Raw genomic sequence first — 16919 nt, forward strand, 5'->3', positions numbered from 1 at the left:
AATCACAAGTAGTGACAGGCATTTGGGTATATTTTCGTGTCAACGTGTACATGTGGAGGGTAACACTTGCAGATAAGGGTCATGAAATAATGATTAACTCATGATTAACTAATACATTAGTTAAGCATTAGTTAATCATTATTTCATCATGAATTAATGATGACTTCATCATGAATTAACTGTAGTTAGTTAATCATGATTCATGGCATTCATGATTTCATTTATAGATCAGATTTTTTCGCCCAAATCTATGCCCACGATGAGTGCTCAAAGGCGGGTAGGTTTAGTCAGCAGACGGTCTCTCTGGAGGTCCTTCCTGGTTGTCCCCAAGGGTATTTTTTCTCAATTCTATGCCCACGATGAGTGCTCAAAGGTGGGTAGGGGTCCCTGGTGTTTTATGGATCATTTTTTGACTCACCCATTTTGCCCAAATCTATACCCAGGATGAGTGCTCATAGACGGGTAGGGTTAGTGAGCAGACTCGGCCTCTCTGGATGTAATTTTTCTCAATTCTATGCCCACGATGAGTGCTCAAAAGTGGGTAGGGGTCTGTCCGAAGCTCTCCCTGCATGGTGCTTTATGGATCATTTTTGGACTCCCCCATTTTGCCCAAATCTATACCCAGGATGAGTGCTCAAAGGTGGGTACCCCTACCCACCTAAACCACCTGGTGTTTTATGGATCATTTTTGGACTCCCCCATTTTGCCCAAATCTATACCCAGATTGAGTGCTCATAGACGGGTAGGGTTAGTGAGCAGACTCGGTCTCTCTGGAGGTAATTTTTCTCAATTCTATGCCCACGATGAGTGCTCAAAGGTGGGTAGGGGTCTGTCCGGAGCTCTCCCTGGTGCTTTATGGATCATTTTTGGACTCCCCCATTTTGCCCAAATCTATACCCAGGATGAGTGCTCATAGGTGGGTAGCGGTTAGTGAGCAGACTCTGTCTCTCTGGAGGTATTTTTTCTCAATTCTATGCCCACGGTGAGTGCTCAAATGTGGGTAGGGGTCTCTCTGGAGCTCTCCCTGGTGCTTTATGGATAATTTTGGACTCCCCTCTTCAGAGGTCTCCCTGGTAGTTTATGGGTCATTTCTGGACATTATCATCATCATGAACTAGCTGTAGTTAATAGTTAGTTAATGGTTATTTGTACCCCAAAGTAAAGTGACAACATTTTCATCATGAACTAATCATGAACTAGCTGTAGTTAATGGATATTTGCACCCCAAAGTAAAGTGACAACATTTTCATCATGAACTAGCTGTAGTTAATAGTTAGTTAATGGATATTTGTACCCCAAAGTAAAGTGACAAAATTTTCATCATGAACTAATCATGAACTAGCTGTAGTTAATGGATATTTGCACCCCAAATTAAAGTGACAACATTTTCATCATGAACTAGCTGTAGTTAATAGTTAGTTAATGGATATTTGCACCCCAAAGTAAAGTGACACCATTTTCATCATGAACTAGCTGTAGTTAATAGTTAGTTAATGGATATTTGTACCCCAAAGTAAAGTGACAACATTTTCATCATGAACTAGCTGTAGTTAATAGTTAGTTAATGGATATTTGTACCCCAAAGTAAAGTGACAACATTTTCATCATTAACTAATCATGAACTAGCTGTAGTTAAGGTTATTTGTACCCCAAAGTAAAGTGACAACATTTTCATCATGAACTAATCATGAACTAGCTGTAGTTAATGGATATTTGCACCCCAAAGTAAAGTGACAACATTTTCATCATGAACTAGCGTAGTTAATAGTTAGTTAATGGATATTTGTACCCCAAAGTAAAGTGACAACATTTTCATCATGAACTAGCTGTAGTTAATAGTTAGTTAATGGATATTTGTACCCCAAAGTAAAGTGACAACATTTTCATCATGAACTAATCATGAACTCTTGATTAACTAATCATGAAGTAATCATGAACTGGAAATTTGGACACAAAGTCACATCAATATAAATAATAGTGAAATGCAATACTAACAATACAATACAATCTGAATCCAAAATTACAATTACAAGCCACCTTTAATATTGCCATTTTTTATTTACAGCCACACCCTCCCCCCACACAGAAAACAAAAAACAAAATGTGATGTATATCAATAACAAAGTGTTAAATGGCCACTTATTACCAAATAGACAGCAGTAATATGAAAAATAACAAACAAAAAGAAAAGCCAGCAAAAATATGAAAACCCTTAGTTCCGTTGTCATTGGGGCTCTTTCATCTGAATTGTGACATTGTTCGATTGGTCTTTTTCCTACCACACAAACCGTGAGGGAGGGGAATCAATGTTGCACCATCAGTGTCCAGACTTGGATCCGTTAGCTTGCCATCCAATATGCACTGGGAATTTATCTGGGGAATTGTTGGGTATGGAGAATGTGGAGCCTCACATGGACCTGGGCTCCTCAGTGGATGGGAAGGGAAGCGCTGTCCTCTTCTCCATGTGCTCCAGGGGATGAAGATGGGGATCACCCAATCTAAAAAAAAAACTGACCTATGGTAGATCGGACAAGATCCAATAGCATGTTATTCACACACTCTGTGTAAAATGTTTTTAAATCCCCCATCAGGTGAGAGATGCACTAAAAATTTACATTCAATCACCATAACCCAAAATACTCATGTACAGAAATAAGTGTTTCAAAATGTAAAACACCATTTAAGATAACCATCTTTGTTCTACATTGTCTCACTCACCACTGATCAATGAATGAATGGGCTCAGACTGCAATGTCACCTGTACTACTGGCTGCTCAGTGATTTGCAATACTCGCTCTCACACTGCTCTGCAAAGTTCAAAATGACACAATATACAAATCAGGAGTTGTCTAACAACATTAAGAATGTGGATGATTTGAATTGGAAGATTATTTTTTAGTCTTACCAAGTGGATTGCAAAGATTGTTCCTCTGTGTGTGTTTACAACAACACATGAAGAACCAGCCATGTGTTCAATTGAACAGGAAAGGGGAGTTTTCCTGCTTAAATACTGACAGGAAGTGGAATCACTGGTAGGCTGGACATAAACGCTTACAGGCTCACTGATTGGCCACTTAGGTTAGCAATCACAGAGCCAGGTAATTTTAACCCTTTGCAAAAACGTGTTAGACATCCTGTTTGTTTGTTTGTTTCTTTTCCCTTTCATGTATATAGCTTCTTGGCATTTTAATCAGACTTGTAGAGCAACATTTTAGATATATTGTATATAACTTAAATGCATTCATTCACTGTAAAAAAAAAAATCACTGAAATGAACGTATGTATCCTATTAACTATTTTTTAATTCAGCCTACCCAGGCTTGAAAGCAGGCAGCCAATTTACAAGTGTTAAAAACGATCTAAAATGCTTTTGAAATAACACACATTTAAGTTCTAAAATGTTGCTCCACAAGTCTGTTTAAAATACAAAACAAGCTATTTACACGAAAGAGAAAAAATGCAAAACAAACAGGGTGTCTAACAGGTTTTAAAGGATTAAAATTACCTGGCTCTGTGATTGCCAGTGGCCAATCAGTGAGCCTGTAAGCATTTGTGTCCAGCCTACCAGTGATTCTACTTCCTGTTAGTATTTAAGCAGGAAAACGTCCTTTTCCTGTTCAATTGAACACATGGCTGGTTCTTCATGTGCTGTTGTAAACAAACACAGAGAGACAATCTTTTGCAATCTGCCTGGTAAGACTAAAACATAATCTTCCAATTCAAATCATTCACATTCTTAATGTTGTTAGGCAACTCCTGATTTGTGTATTGTGTCATTTTGAACTTTGCAGAGCAGTGTGAGAGTGTTGCAAATCACTGAGCAGCCAGGTGACATTGCAGTCTCAGCATTCATGAAGTGGTGAGTGAGACAATGTAGAACAAAGATGGTTATCTTAAATGGTGTTTAGCCACAATACATCCTGCCAATGATTTATTGTTACATTTAAGTTCATGTTACATTTTGAAAGACAGTTTGTTACTGAAGGAATACAATATGCATGTACATGAGAATTGTGGGTTATAGTGACTGAAGGTACATTTTAAGGGTACATACTAAGCACATTTGCGTCATAAATACCTCCTAGTTACTGCACAAAACACCCTGTAAACCTTTTGAATGTGCACTTTATGCAATTTAACTCATTACATTGTGATACTTAAAGGAGCATTTCATACTATTTTTATTTTTGTGGAAAAGGAACAGTTCATTGAATATTAAACATTGTAAAAGAAAATACGTGTTTTGAATTATTTTGAATGGTTTTCAATGTATTTTAAATACATGATTACTATAAAAAGAACATGATTAAGCTATCTAATGCAAGTTAAAAAGGTGTTAATTTATGCTAATTCGTGGGGTTTTGGATCTTGTCTGATCTATCATAGGTCAGGTTTTTTAGATCCCATCCTCATCCCTTGGAGCATCTCACGTGGAGAAGAGGACAGCGGTTCCCTTCCCATCCATCGAGGAGCCAAGGTGCATGTGAGGCTCCACTGTCTCCATACCCAACGTTTCCCCAGATAGATTCCCAGTGCATACTGGGTGGCGAGATCCATGGTTTGTGTGGTAGGACAAAGACCAATCGAACACTGTCACAGTTCAGATAAAAGAGCCCCAACGAGAACAAAAACAAACTTTGGGAACTAAGGGTTTTCATATTTTTTCTATGTCTATTTGGTAATAATAAGTGGCCATGTAACAATTACTATTCATTGTTGACTGTGTTATATTTATAAGAGCCAGGTCATTTTGTTTCATAGTTGTGTCAAACCATATTGGATAAGCAATGATCTTAACAAGTACTTTAGTTTTATAGTTGAGAGGAAACATTGTGCTGCTGATTTGGATAAGCACTGTTGTTGGCTTTGTTAAAGGCCTTGCCTTGGCGGGCAGCAGGTGGGCCAGATGTGTGGATGCCAGTCCATTGGCGTCTGCGCCAGGGCTGTATCTAGCTCACCCGCTGTTGGCCCGGGTGGCTGGTGTCGGCCTGCCCCTCGGCCTGTGTCCTCTGCCTACTTCCTTGCTTTTGTTTTGTTGTTATTTTGTATTTTACATTTGTATTTTGTATAATACTTTATTTATTTTGTGGTATATTTTTGTTTGTGTGAAGTGTTTTTATTTTATTTTTTAGTTTCTGTGTGGGGGGAGAGAGTGTGTGTGTGTGTGTGTGGGGGGGGGGGGGGGTTGCTGTAAATAAATAAAAAATGGCAAAAATTGGCAATATTGAAGGTGGCTTGTAATTGTACATTTGGATTCAGATTGTAATGTATTGTATTGTTTTGCATTCACTATTATTTATATTGATGTGACTTTGTGTCCATATATCCAGTTCATGATGAATTCATGATTAGTTAATCATGAGTTCATGATTAGTTCATGATGAAAATGTTGTCACTTTACTTTGGGGTGCAAATAACCATTAACTAACTGTTAACTACAGCTAGTTCATGATGAAAATGTTGCCACTTTACTTTGGTGTGCAAATATCAATTAACTAACTATTAACTAATGATAGTTAATCATTAATAGAGTCCAACTCTCTAGTAAGTAAGTAAGTACAATGTAATGGTAGTTCATGATGAAAATGTTGCCACTTTACTTTGGGGTGCAAATATCAATTAACTAACTATTAACTAATGATAGTTAATCATTAAGAGAGTCCAACTCTCTAGTAAGTAAGTACAATGTAATGGTAGTTCATGATGATAATGTTGCCACTTTACTTTGGGGTGCAAATATCAATTAACTAACTATTAACTAATGATAGTTAATCATTAATAGAGTCCAACTCTCTAGTAAGTAAAATGTAATGGTAGTTCATGATGATAATGTCCAGAAGTTACGCATAAACTACAAGGGAGACCTCTACAAGGGAGACCTACCCACCTTTGAGCACTCATCGTGGGCATAGAATTGAGGAAAAACTACCTCCAGAGAGACCGCGTCTGCTCACTAACCCTAACCGTCTATGAGCACTCATCCTGGGTATAGATTTGGGCAAAATGGGTGAGTCCAAAAATGATCCATGAAACACCAGGGACCCCTACCCACCTTTGAGCACTCATCGTGGGCATAGAATTGAGAAAAATTACCTCCAGAGAGACCGAGTCTGCTCACTAACCCTACCCGTCTATGAGCACTCATCCTGGGTATAGATTTGGGCAAAATGGGTGAGTCAAAAATTATCCATAAAACACCAGGGACCCCTACCCACCTTTGAGCACTCATCGTGGGCATAGAATTGAGAAAAATTACCTCCAGAGAGACCGAGTCTGCTCACTAACCCTACCCGTCTATGAGCACTCATCCTGGGTATAGATTTGGGCAAAATGGGGGGGTCCAAAAATGATCCATAAAGCACCAGAGAGAGCTCCGGACAGACCCCTACCAACCTTTGAGCACCCATCGTGGGCAAAGAATTGAGTAAAATGACCCATGGGTACAACCAGGAATGACCTCCAGAGAGACTGAGAGACCTACCCGCCTATGAGCACTCATCCTGGGCATAGATTTGGGCGGAAAAATTAGATCTATAAATCATCTACAAATCGTGGTTAACTAATGACGATTCATGATGAATCATCAGAATCATCATCATCATGAATCATGATGAATTCATCATGATTCATGATGAATTGTGATGAACTAATGATTAACTAATGCTTAACTAATGTATTAGTTAATCATTAGTTAATAATTAGTTCATGAACCGTATCTGCAAGTGTTACCATGTGGAGCATAGCTAGTTGTTTTGATTAGCGGGGGTGTCAGGGGGCACAAGTGGTGAGGGTGTCACCTGCGGCAAGGGAAAAATAAAAGGCCTAACACCGTTCTGGTGTGGACCCCATGGCAATTTGACAAAGCACGCGCAATCCGACCTTTATAATCTGTGGTTAAAAGTATAAGTGTGTCTGTGGGTTTAAATAAATGAAGTATTAACAATAGCTTGTGACTAAATCATAACTACATTTTGGATCTATTGGAGCACAGGTTCTTTTTTCCCATTGCCTGATAAGTAACATTTCATGGACATACAAGGTTTCCACCCAATTCGCCATTGATCAATGGCACAGAGAAAGTTATTCTCTGTGGGGTTGTGGTTATCTAACCTGAGGAGCAGAAGGTCACACAGGGGTCAGGCCACTTGTGAGCCACGTTGGAGGGCAGAGTTCCAGGACAGCTCCAGTAATGAAGGGAAGTGGAAATCCTGCTGGCCTGGATGGCTGCCAGGTTACCCCCTACACCTGAGGAGAATGCAAAAGTTAGGCTACTTAGCTATCCAGTAGGTATAACATTCTAAAGTGATTTCTTAGGCAGCCATGCAGACTATGCGTGCATGTACCCCAGACAGTTTGAATTGATTGATTCAATATTTAGATAGCCTACTTGTGTGCCAATAGGGTTTTACTTTTCAGTTGTGTTACCATACTCTCTCCCCAGGCCGAAGGCCTGGGGAGAGATGCCATGGGGAGATCCGTCCGTCCGTCCGTCCGTCCGTCCGTCCGTCCGTCCGTCCGTCCGTCTGTGAACAGCTAATCTCCGGCACCGTTAACCCGGACAATGCCAAATTGTGCACACACACTCCCTGGATGCCAACGATGAACCTCTGCCCCAAAATTTCCAGAACCGCCTGTTATAGCGCCACCAGGAGGCCGACTTTTGAAAAACATTTACTTTTTATTTTTTTTATTTTATTATTTATTACTCCTCCAGATTCTGTCCAAAAATCCCGCAAATCGTTACACACTATCTCTATAGTCATGTGTTCAAGATGGATCTGTCCGATATCTCATATTCCATCCTAATTGGCTAACATTTGCTTTCAAAGTTTGCAGGATTGGCCTTTTTGAAACAAAAAGCCTCAAATCATGAACGCAGCGTGCAATTTACGTGAAATCTTTCACAGACTTTCCTACTAGGCTGAGGAATATATCCCACCCCTTTTAGTCCATGAGCCAGACCCCCCTGATTTGCGCGTTAATTACGAAATGGGTGGGCAAATTCTTGTTTGAATTTTTAACTAGCTGTACATCTCTACTTCACATTTTTGTTTGATAACAATCGCAGACTAGCAGCAGTTATCATGCATTGAATACATTCACCACTATATTGCCACATGCAAATTGTGACAACACATATATGATCAACTTTTGAACCTTACTTTGTGCAGAGACCAATGAAACCACTTTTCTGCATAATTCAAATATGGGGAATTGATTGGAATGGTTATTTTACTTCCACAAAACTTCCATATATGCTTAAATGGGCTTTTAATGCAGTATGTTGCACACACATCTAAGAAATTTAAAATAAGGCTTGCAAATATCCCCATTTTGGAAGTGTGTGCTAAGAACCAACATGTTCCTAATGGCTATAGAAAACTGATCACCATTCTAAGCTTTAATATGAGTGGTAACATGTGTTTGTACGTTTTGTAACTCTAGAGATACAATCAGAAACACTATTATAGTGTGATAACACAAGCCAGGGCCACTATAGAATCAAATGGGTGGGCAAAGCTGGTGATTTTTTTGACTTGTTGACGTTGTTGTGCATCTCTACTTCACAGTTTGGCATGATAACCATTGCAGACACATAGCTTAGTGGTCATTATCATGCATTGAATATGTGGCCCCCTATATTACCACACACATTCTTACAAAAATATATGATCAACATTTGAGCCATTATTGTGTAGAGACCTATAATCACACCTTTCTGCATAATTCAAGTATGGGTAATTGATTGGAATAGTCATTTTACTTATTCAATACCTTCATATATGCTTAAATGGCTTTTTAATGCAAAACTCTGCACACAAATGGAATAATTCGAAAATAAGTGCTGAATGAGGACATCAACACATTACGCCACCAGCTTTTCTGTGCACAACGTGGGGCACTTGAGTCGAGCCAGCTGACACCATTTAAGGACTGTCTTTTCATGCATGCCATGCGTGCCAACTACCAAGCTGGCATTTGGAGAGGGAGTCTTCAACAACACCTGCAAGTCCCAAGCCTAGTTCAGCATGGCTGGGCCAGAAATGATGATGGTTGGCACACTGTCGAATGGATGCAGGGATCTCCAGCTCCTGATGTAGTGTTGCAGCTGCTGCAGTCGCAAATGCAAGCTCCCAGGATGCACGTGCTTGACATGGCTTGAAATGCACATCAATGTGCAAATTACAAACATGCAATAACCAACCCCAAGAAGAGGGCCTGATTATCACTCGGAAATAAAGGACTGAATTTACCAGTCCGTGGGAGCCTGGGCAGGGGCCCTGCACAGAGCCCGAGCAGAGGACCTTTGTGGCGGTTTTGGACAACCATGGGTCTGACCGACTCGACACCGGGCACTGCACTTATATTGTAAGGACCTCTTTAAAAACAACATTGCTGATAAACTGGCACTTCTTGTTTGTCTCTTCATCTCGAGCAAGAATGCCTGCTTGATTTGCTAACCCTACTGGCCGCCACATAGAACTGGCCATGGCTGAAGAAGTCCCTCATGCAGAAGACCCCAACATGGTGTAGTGTCTGGCCCTGAGACTTATTGACAGTCATGCCGAAGCAGGGTCTCACTGGAAACTGTTGGCCCCCGCCCCCGAGTGAATGGATAGATGATGTCGGTTGGACACAGGGTGATGCGTGCCGTGGACTGAGTGTGCAAATTTGACACCAACCACAGATCTTGCAGCTTTAGGCGTGCATCTCGTGCTTTGTCTGACTCAGCTCTCCGTGTACGTTGTTGTGCGTCATGCATCCGGTTGCGGTAGGCTCGGGTACCTTTGGGCATATTGGCATGTAAAAAAGGTGATCTGTAACTGCCATCTATTAGCCAATTTATAATTCTGTTGAGCTGGTGATGTCAGAAGTGATGTCAGCGGTATCACCATTTATGCCCATCTATGGGGCAAATATGGGGTCTATGCAGATGTCTATGCAGATGTCAGAAGTCGGTGGGACGAACCCGTATTTAGGCATGCCCAAATATGGAGTTGCAGAGGCAGAGGCCTTGTGATGTCAGCTGTGGCCCGGGAGAGGCCTTTTGTGGCGGTTCTGGACAACCATGGGTCCGACCAACTCGACACCGGGCACTGCACTCCCTGTGGGGGTGTGGAACGAGTGTGTCGAATTTGAAATAGGTGGGGCGAACGGTTCTCGAGTTACATGGATTACAGACGTACAGCTGTACAGACAGACTTTGCATTTATAGTTAGATGATACATTGGCTACTAAATGGACATTGAATATTCCCTAGTTTAAAACCTTTGACTTTGACATGTTAACACAATGAAATAAGAATGTTGACTGTCAATACAATATTCAATCCAATATTTGGATTGAATATTGATTCGGGAAAGTTAGGCGAAATCAGGCATATTTTCCTATATAATGCCTATTTTGCATATTTAAAGATACAATTTCAGAAAACTTGTAATACAATAAATCATTGTTTGTATGTAATTAATCAACTAGGGAAGTTTCATGGTGATCACTAGTTCTTAATTTTTTTTCATCCTATTCACCCATCATGTAGGTGAAAATAACAATGTGTGATAAATATGAAAAAGCTGCTCCTGTGGAAGTGTTATCATATATTAATTTACTTATATTGACCTTCTAAACAATTTAATATAGGTATGGTTTTGCCCACTCATTTCGTAATGAAAACTTGTCCGGCTCATGGACTATTTCACATTGGCCTGTTATAACGCCACCAACAGGTGGATTTTAGCAAAACACATTTTTGCAACAAAATGCCTCAAATCATCCAATTGCCATCAATGGTGTATGAACAAATGGCACCCTTTTCACATTGGCCTATTATAGCACCACCAGGAGGCCACAACCTGACCTGGCCTGGTGAAGACCTGTGCCCCGAGGGGCACTTTATCTAGTTTTGAATATCTTTTCCTCTGTCTCTCGTCCTGCTTTTGGGTCCTAAACGTCAAACCCTGTTTCTGATAACTGATGAGTGTGCTCCTGACCTGATGCTCACCATTTATTACTGGAGTGAACACTGCCATGCCTTCAAAGGCTGGATCGCTCACCATCTTCTCCAGGATTAGACCACCGATGCTGGGGAGTACAGTACAAAAGAGAGGTATGAGGTATTTTGGAGAGGTATGTACACTTGTACAGGTAAGTGTGTGTGTGTGTGTGTGTGTGTGTGTGTGTGTGTGTGTGTGTGTGTGTGTGTGTGTGTGTGCGAGCGCGCGCGCGCGTGCGCGCGCATGTGAGTGCGTGTGTGCGCACAGTAAACAAGTAAACAATTATTATGATAATGAGTACAACTGAATCAAGTTGAATCGAGAGGAGTGGTGTCAAGTGGAGTCAAGTGGAGTGGATGTAGCGTCATATAGTTACCTGCTGATGCACACGGCCACAATGACAGGCGTCCACCCTGACCTGAGGACCTCTCTGATTGGAGGAGAGCGGCGGGCGATGATGAGCCACACTGGGATCAGAATGATGAAGAAGAGGCATACTACAGGAGGGAGTGGGACCCACGTGCCTGATGAAGAAGAGGCATACTACAGGAGGGAGTGGGACCCACGTGCCTGCACAGCATACATACTACAGGAGGGAGTGGGACCCACGTGCCTGCACAGCATACATACTACAGGAGGGAGTGGGACCCACGTGCCTGCACAGCATACATACAATCAGAATGATGAAGAAGAGGCATACTACAGGAGGGAGTGGGACCCACGTGCCTGCACAGCATACATACTACAGGAGGGATTGGGACCCACGTGCCTGCACAGCATACATACTACAGGAGGGAGTGGGACCCACGTGCCTGCACAGCATACATACAATCAACCAATCAATCTACTACCATACTACAGGAGGGAGTGGGACCCACGTGCCTGCACAGCATACATACTACAGGAGGGAGTGGGACCCACGTGCCTGCACAGCATACATACTACAGGAGGGAGTGGGACCCACGTGCCTGCACAGCATACATACAATCAACCAATCAATCTACTACCATACAGGATATGTCTGCAGTAACACATTAATTCTTCTGGGAATTAGCCCTTCGTTAAACCCCCACCCCAAGAGCGATTGTCCAATGCCAATTCAATATAGTTTAGCAAACGTTGCTATGCTGGGCAAGCTTTCGTCACCTCATAGCTGTCAGTGTTATTTTGTGCACATCAGTGCACACTATATGAATCGTAACATAGACATGATTATGTGTGAATACAACTGTAGCCTATAGTCCCTAAACATTAAAACAGAGAAAAACAAATGATAACAGTAAAACACATTTTCACTTGAAGGGACCTTGGAAATGGAAGAGGAAACTGCTGATTCTGGCGAGCAGAGATAGGGTGATGAGGTCACCCAGGCTGGCAGCGATGGGCGTGGCCACGTTGTCGGGGTTGATGCCCGCCTTTCTGGAGCCCATGATCACAGCCACCATCACCAGCCCTGGCACAAAACACATGATCACAGCCACCATCACCAGCCCTGGCACAAAACACATGATCACAGCCACCATCACCAGCCCTGGCACAAAACAAATTAATGATCACTCTATCTTTGCCACGGACATACATTACAAAAGGAGTACACAAACGCATAAAGAGCATAAAGTGGATATGGCCAAATTTAGGCCAAGGAGTGTTTTTCGTGCAAAACTAATGCTTGGAATGAATTCAGAATCATGAAATGTTGCCTTATATTGGTTGTCTATGGTGGGGGATACAAAAATGGCCATAACTCATTCTGTGGACCTTAATGACCAAGTGAATAGAAAAAACACAAATAAAAAGTATGTCATGACATCACAGGTTAATCCTTAACCGTTGAGCTTTTGGACCTGTGGCTCCCCGGCTAAAGTGGATGTGCGCGCATCTTCAAAATGACAGCGGCCACTGTCCCACTTTGACTGTTATGCTATAGCGAGAGGCAGGTACAGATGCGATCCGATCAAAACATGGATTAAAGAATATAAACCCTGGAAAACGTAGGCTACGGTTCTGGCGGGCTGCACGACTAATTTAATCCTACGGTTTCTACGGTTCATGGCGGGCTCTGTGTTAATAGTGCGTTTTCCTTTTCCCTGATTCTCTCTGTTTCTTTTCAGTTTGTTCATGTATCTGATTGTTCGGGGTAAGAAGCTTTTTTTCGCCATTTATTTCCAGTGGCTTTGAGACTGCGAAACCGTTTTCCATGCGGCAGTATCTCAAACAGTCTGCGATTGCAATGGCTTGAATCCTTCATGATTCCTTGCGCTTTGCTACAGTGTTCATCGTACAGGGCTTGGATGTGGGGGAGAGCACATCTGCTGATGCGTTCGGCTGTCCGCACAACCCTCTGCAACACTTTGCAGTTTAGGTCGGTGCAGTTGCCATACCAGGCCGTGAAGCAACCAGTCAAGAATCTGCTCTCTGTGGTGCCTCTGTAGAAAGCTCTTAGAACCTTTGGACCTATGCCAGCTTTCTTCAGTTTTCGGGGAAAGAGGCGTTGTTGTGCTTTCTTCACCACCCACTCTGTTTGCACTGCCCAGGTGAGGTCCTCAGTGATATGCACTCCCAGAAATTTGAACGCTCTGACCCTTTCCACTGCAGCACCCCCGACCTGGATGGGAGAGTGGTCTTTGGGAGGCCTCCTGTAGTCAAATATCAGCTCTTTTGTTTTGTCAACGTTGAGAGCCAGGTTGTTCTCTTGACACCATTGTGCCAGGTTCTTCACTTCTTTCCTATTACGTCATTGTTTGTGATCCAGCCTATGACTGTGGTGTCGTTTGCAAACTTGATCACTTGGTTTGAGCTGAACAAAGCCACACAATCGTGGGTGTACAAGGAGTAGAGAAGGGGGCTCAAAACGCATTCCAAAATTTGAGGACGGAATGCGTCCACAGATATTGCAAGCTGTGATTAGCTGGAAGGTGTGCCATTCTGTGCGTTGATTGGCTGCATAACGAGTGTGCCACAGGGGACACCCGTTATATATAAGTGGCAGATAGAGGGTGGGGGGGGTCAGAGAGAGAGAGGGGAGAGAGGTAGGGATTGTGTCATATCCCCGAACGGGTATGGACCATAGAGTTATAAAGGATAGAGTGCAGACCGGAGTGACAGCCCCGCCCCCCGCTATTCATTTCAATAGAATTTGCTCAGTGGCGTTTGAAGCCTGCCGTAAGTACCATTATATCTCAAAGTTGGGTCTCAAAGTTGGGGTCAGGGTTGGCGCGTGCACGTTACGCACATGATGTCACTGAACCTCCGTCCACCTCCATGAACGTGCTGCAGTTCCATTTTTGGCCAGTAGGTTGTGGCTGGGGGCTTGGTATGTGCACTTAAGCCTCTCCAACTGATCCAAAATGCTGCAGCTCGCTTGGTCTTCAACCAGCCAAAATTCTCACATGTCTCCCCCCTGCTCCACTCCCTGCACTGGCTCCCGGTCGCTGCCCGCACAGAATACAAAACTCTGATGCTGGCATTCAAAGCAACCAAAGGTATGGCTCCCCCATATCTTGCAAGCATGATTGAACCCTACAAACCCTCCCGCGCACTCAGATCAGCCAACGCAGGAAAGCTGGAAGTACCCTCACTAAAAACGCCGGGACAACGCTCCACACGTCCCAAACTCTTCTCCCTTCTGGCCCCAAAACTGAGGAATGCACTTCCCGTTGCAATCAGAACTGCAGCATCACTCCCAATATTCTGCCGTAGTCTGAAAACCCACCTTTTCAGACTCCATCATGGCCCATAGCACTTACCCTACCCCCTTAGATAGCACTTTTTAGACTTAGCTTTGAAACAGACTTATAGCATGTCATGTAGACAGCACAATAATTGCATTGTATGTAGTCATAGCACTTCATAGTACATATGTATAGTGATGGATATATCTATTATACAATTGAAAAGGTGTGCCCAAAACGCTGTTCCCAACCCAGGAACAAAAGCCACCAGCTACTACGTCACTCCAAGAGTGTCTGACACACTGCAACACACACTGCAATAACCCACTAAACACACTAACACGTCACAGACTTACCCTCCGCGTCGATCCACGGCTATCTCCTCATGTCGCGCAGCACGCCCACACTGAACACCATCCGCGTAAAAATTGTCATCGCACTGCCACTACAGCCGGCTCCCGTCCAGACTCACAAACAACATCAATATCAATAATAAACACAAACACGCCACAAGCACCGACACCCCCGCCTAATTTGTTGCCACGTCTATGACAACAAGCACAGAAACAATGCCATTCAACACGCTACTTACACACACTACCACTCGCTTACAATACGCGGACCTGGCAACACTACATCCCCTCTCCCATTTGCTCAAAGCCAACCACGTGACCCACGAGAGCTTTTATGTTTCTGCAACACCGGAAGTTACACGCTACACACACACACATTAGAAGAACAACACGAACACAACACTACACACACACACACACACACGGGCCACTGTTGCCAGGTCTATCAAAACAGGCCCAGAAACAAGCAAACAGACCCAGAAACAAAGCCTTTCACCACGCTACTTACACACACTACAACTCGCTTACAATTCACGACCCTGGCAACATTGTTCCCCGTCTTCCACAACACACACAGTCCCACACAGACACACACACACTGATTCGGACTTGGATGGACAGCGGCGCGATTACATAAATACACCGTTTAATTCATGCAAACACGACAATTGCACCACCAGTTTCATTAATGTAAACACGACAATTGCGCGACCCGTTTAATTCATGGAAACATGACAACTGCGACGCACCGAGGCGCATGGATTCTGTGTGTGTGTGCGTGCGGGGTGACTCTGAATTGGAGTGTTTATGTCAGTCAGCGATGCGATCCGTTGTTATTCAGCCAGGAAAACAATCTAAACATTATATACTAACGTCAGCATCGGGCAGATTAACACACACAAGCGTTATTAGTTGAGTTTTCTTATTGAAGTGCCTCTGAATTGTAACGGTGTGTTTATGTCAGTCAGCGATGCGATCCGTACCAGCACCATATGCACGGACTGGAGAGAGGCGAAGTGTTTCTCTCCCTTCGGCTCATGTAGCCCTCATTGTAACTACAAATATTGTTCCCGAACAAACAATGTGGGGTCACTGCAATCCGCAATCCAAAATAATGTAGCCCTACTATAATGCAGTCAAGGTCCCCCAAAAAATATACTACAGTATGTTCTGCTCCATTCTCTACAGCTTTTGGTTTCCAAAAACAGTAATTTATTGTAAGCAAACAAAAACAGTAAACAGCAGTTTCATGTCTGCTTATTTTCATTTACATTAATTTCCTTTGATGTGAAAATACAACAAATAATAATAATACCCATCCGTTACTACATGTCAAGGGCACAATACTGGAGTGGAGTCTGTCAAATCCCGCTATTTCCTTCTTCCCATTGCGCTGCCCACGGAACTAGGATTCGCCGCCCAAAGGGCGGCGAAATTCTAGTTATAGACAGTTGATACACAGACTGTGCACAGGACACAGAACTATAAGTTGAGACAATGCGATACTGTGGTAACATAGAGTAAGCTTGCTAGAGTTATTTACAATCAGTCCGTAAAAACAAAGCCTTTTGTTAGAATGCTGCTAAAACACCCCAGGGGGGTCGGGGGTGCTGTTGCTGGCCTAATCTTAAGGACAGTGCCTATCTCCAACGGCTATACAACAGCTGTGGGGGTGTGTGTGTGTGTGTGCAGGGAGCTTCCTGCTCTCTGCTCCAGAATTGACATGAGTATACAATGTATTTGTGCTTAATCATTTTAGACTGGTTAACAATATAGTTTGAACTATTTAATTACATGTGTTCGGCATACTTCATATATAGTATAGATATTGAATTAGTCCTATTTGGTATAAAACATTTAGTTCATTACATGATTGGTATAGTGTGACACATGAGTTACAT

At 42.7% G+C, this 16919-nt stretch overlaps 1 protein-coding gene and 1 long non-coding RNA gene across 2 annotated transcripts in view; one reads left to right on the top strand and one right to left on the bottom strand.

Annotated features, from left to right (window-relative positions):
- The window catches only part of LOC306929950 (solute carrier family 41 member 3-like), a 36395-nt gene that overhangs the window by 891 nt on the left and 18585 nt on the right, over positions 1–16919 (bottom strand). Inside the window, 4 exon segments of the mRNA XM_079510688.1 lie at positions 7111–7245; positions 11003–11082; positions 11371–11518; positions 12301–12447. Coding sequence (XP_079366814.1) covers positions 7111–7245; positions 11003–11082; positions 11371–11518; positions 12301–12447 — 510 coding nt within the window.
- Positions 3633–4620, top strand: LOC306929559. Its single transcript, XR_013790807.1, has 3 exons — positions 3633–3693; positions 3792–3859; positions 4387–4620. It is a non-coding gene; the product is annotated as an uncharacterized lncRNA (long non-coding RNA).

Source organism: Electrona antarctica (assembly GCF_951216825.1).
Source record: "Electrona antarctica genome assembly, chromosome: 9".
Taxonomy (NCBI): domain Eukaryota; kingdom Metazoa; phylum Chordata; class Actinopteri; order Myctophiformes; family Myctophidae; genus Electrona; species Electrona antarctica.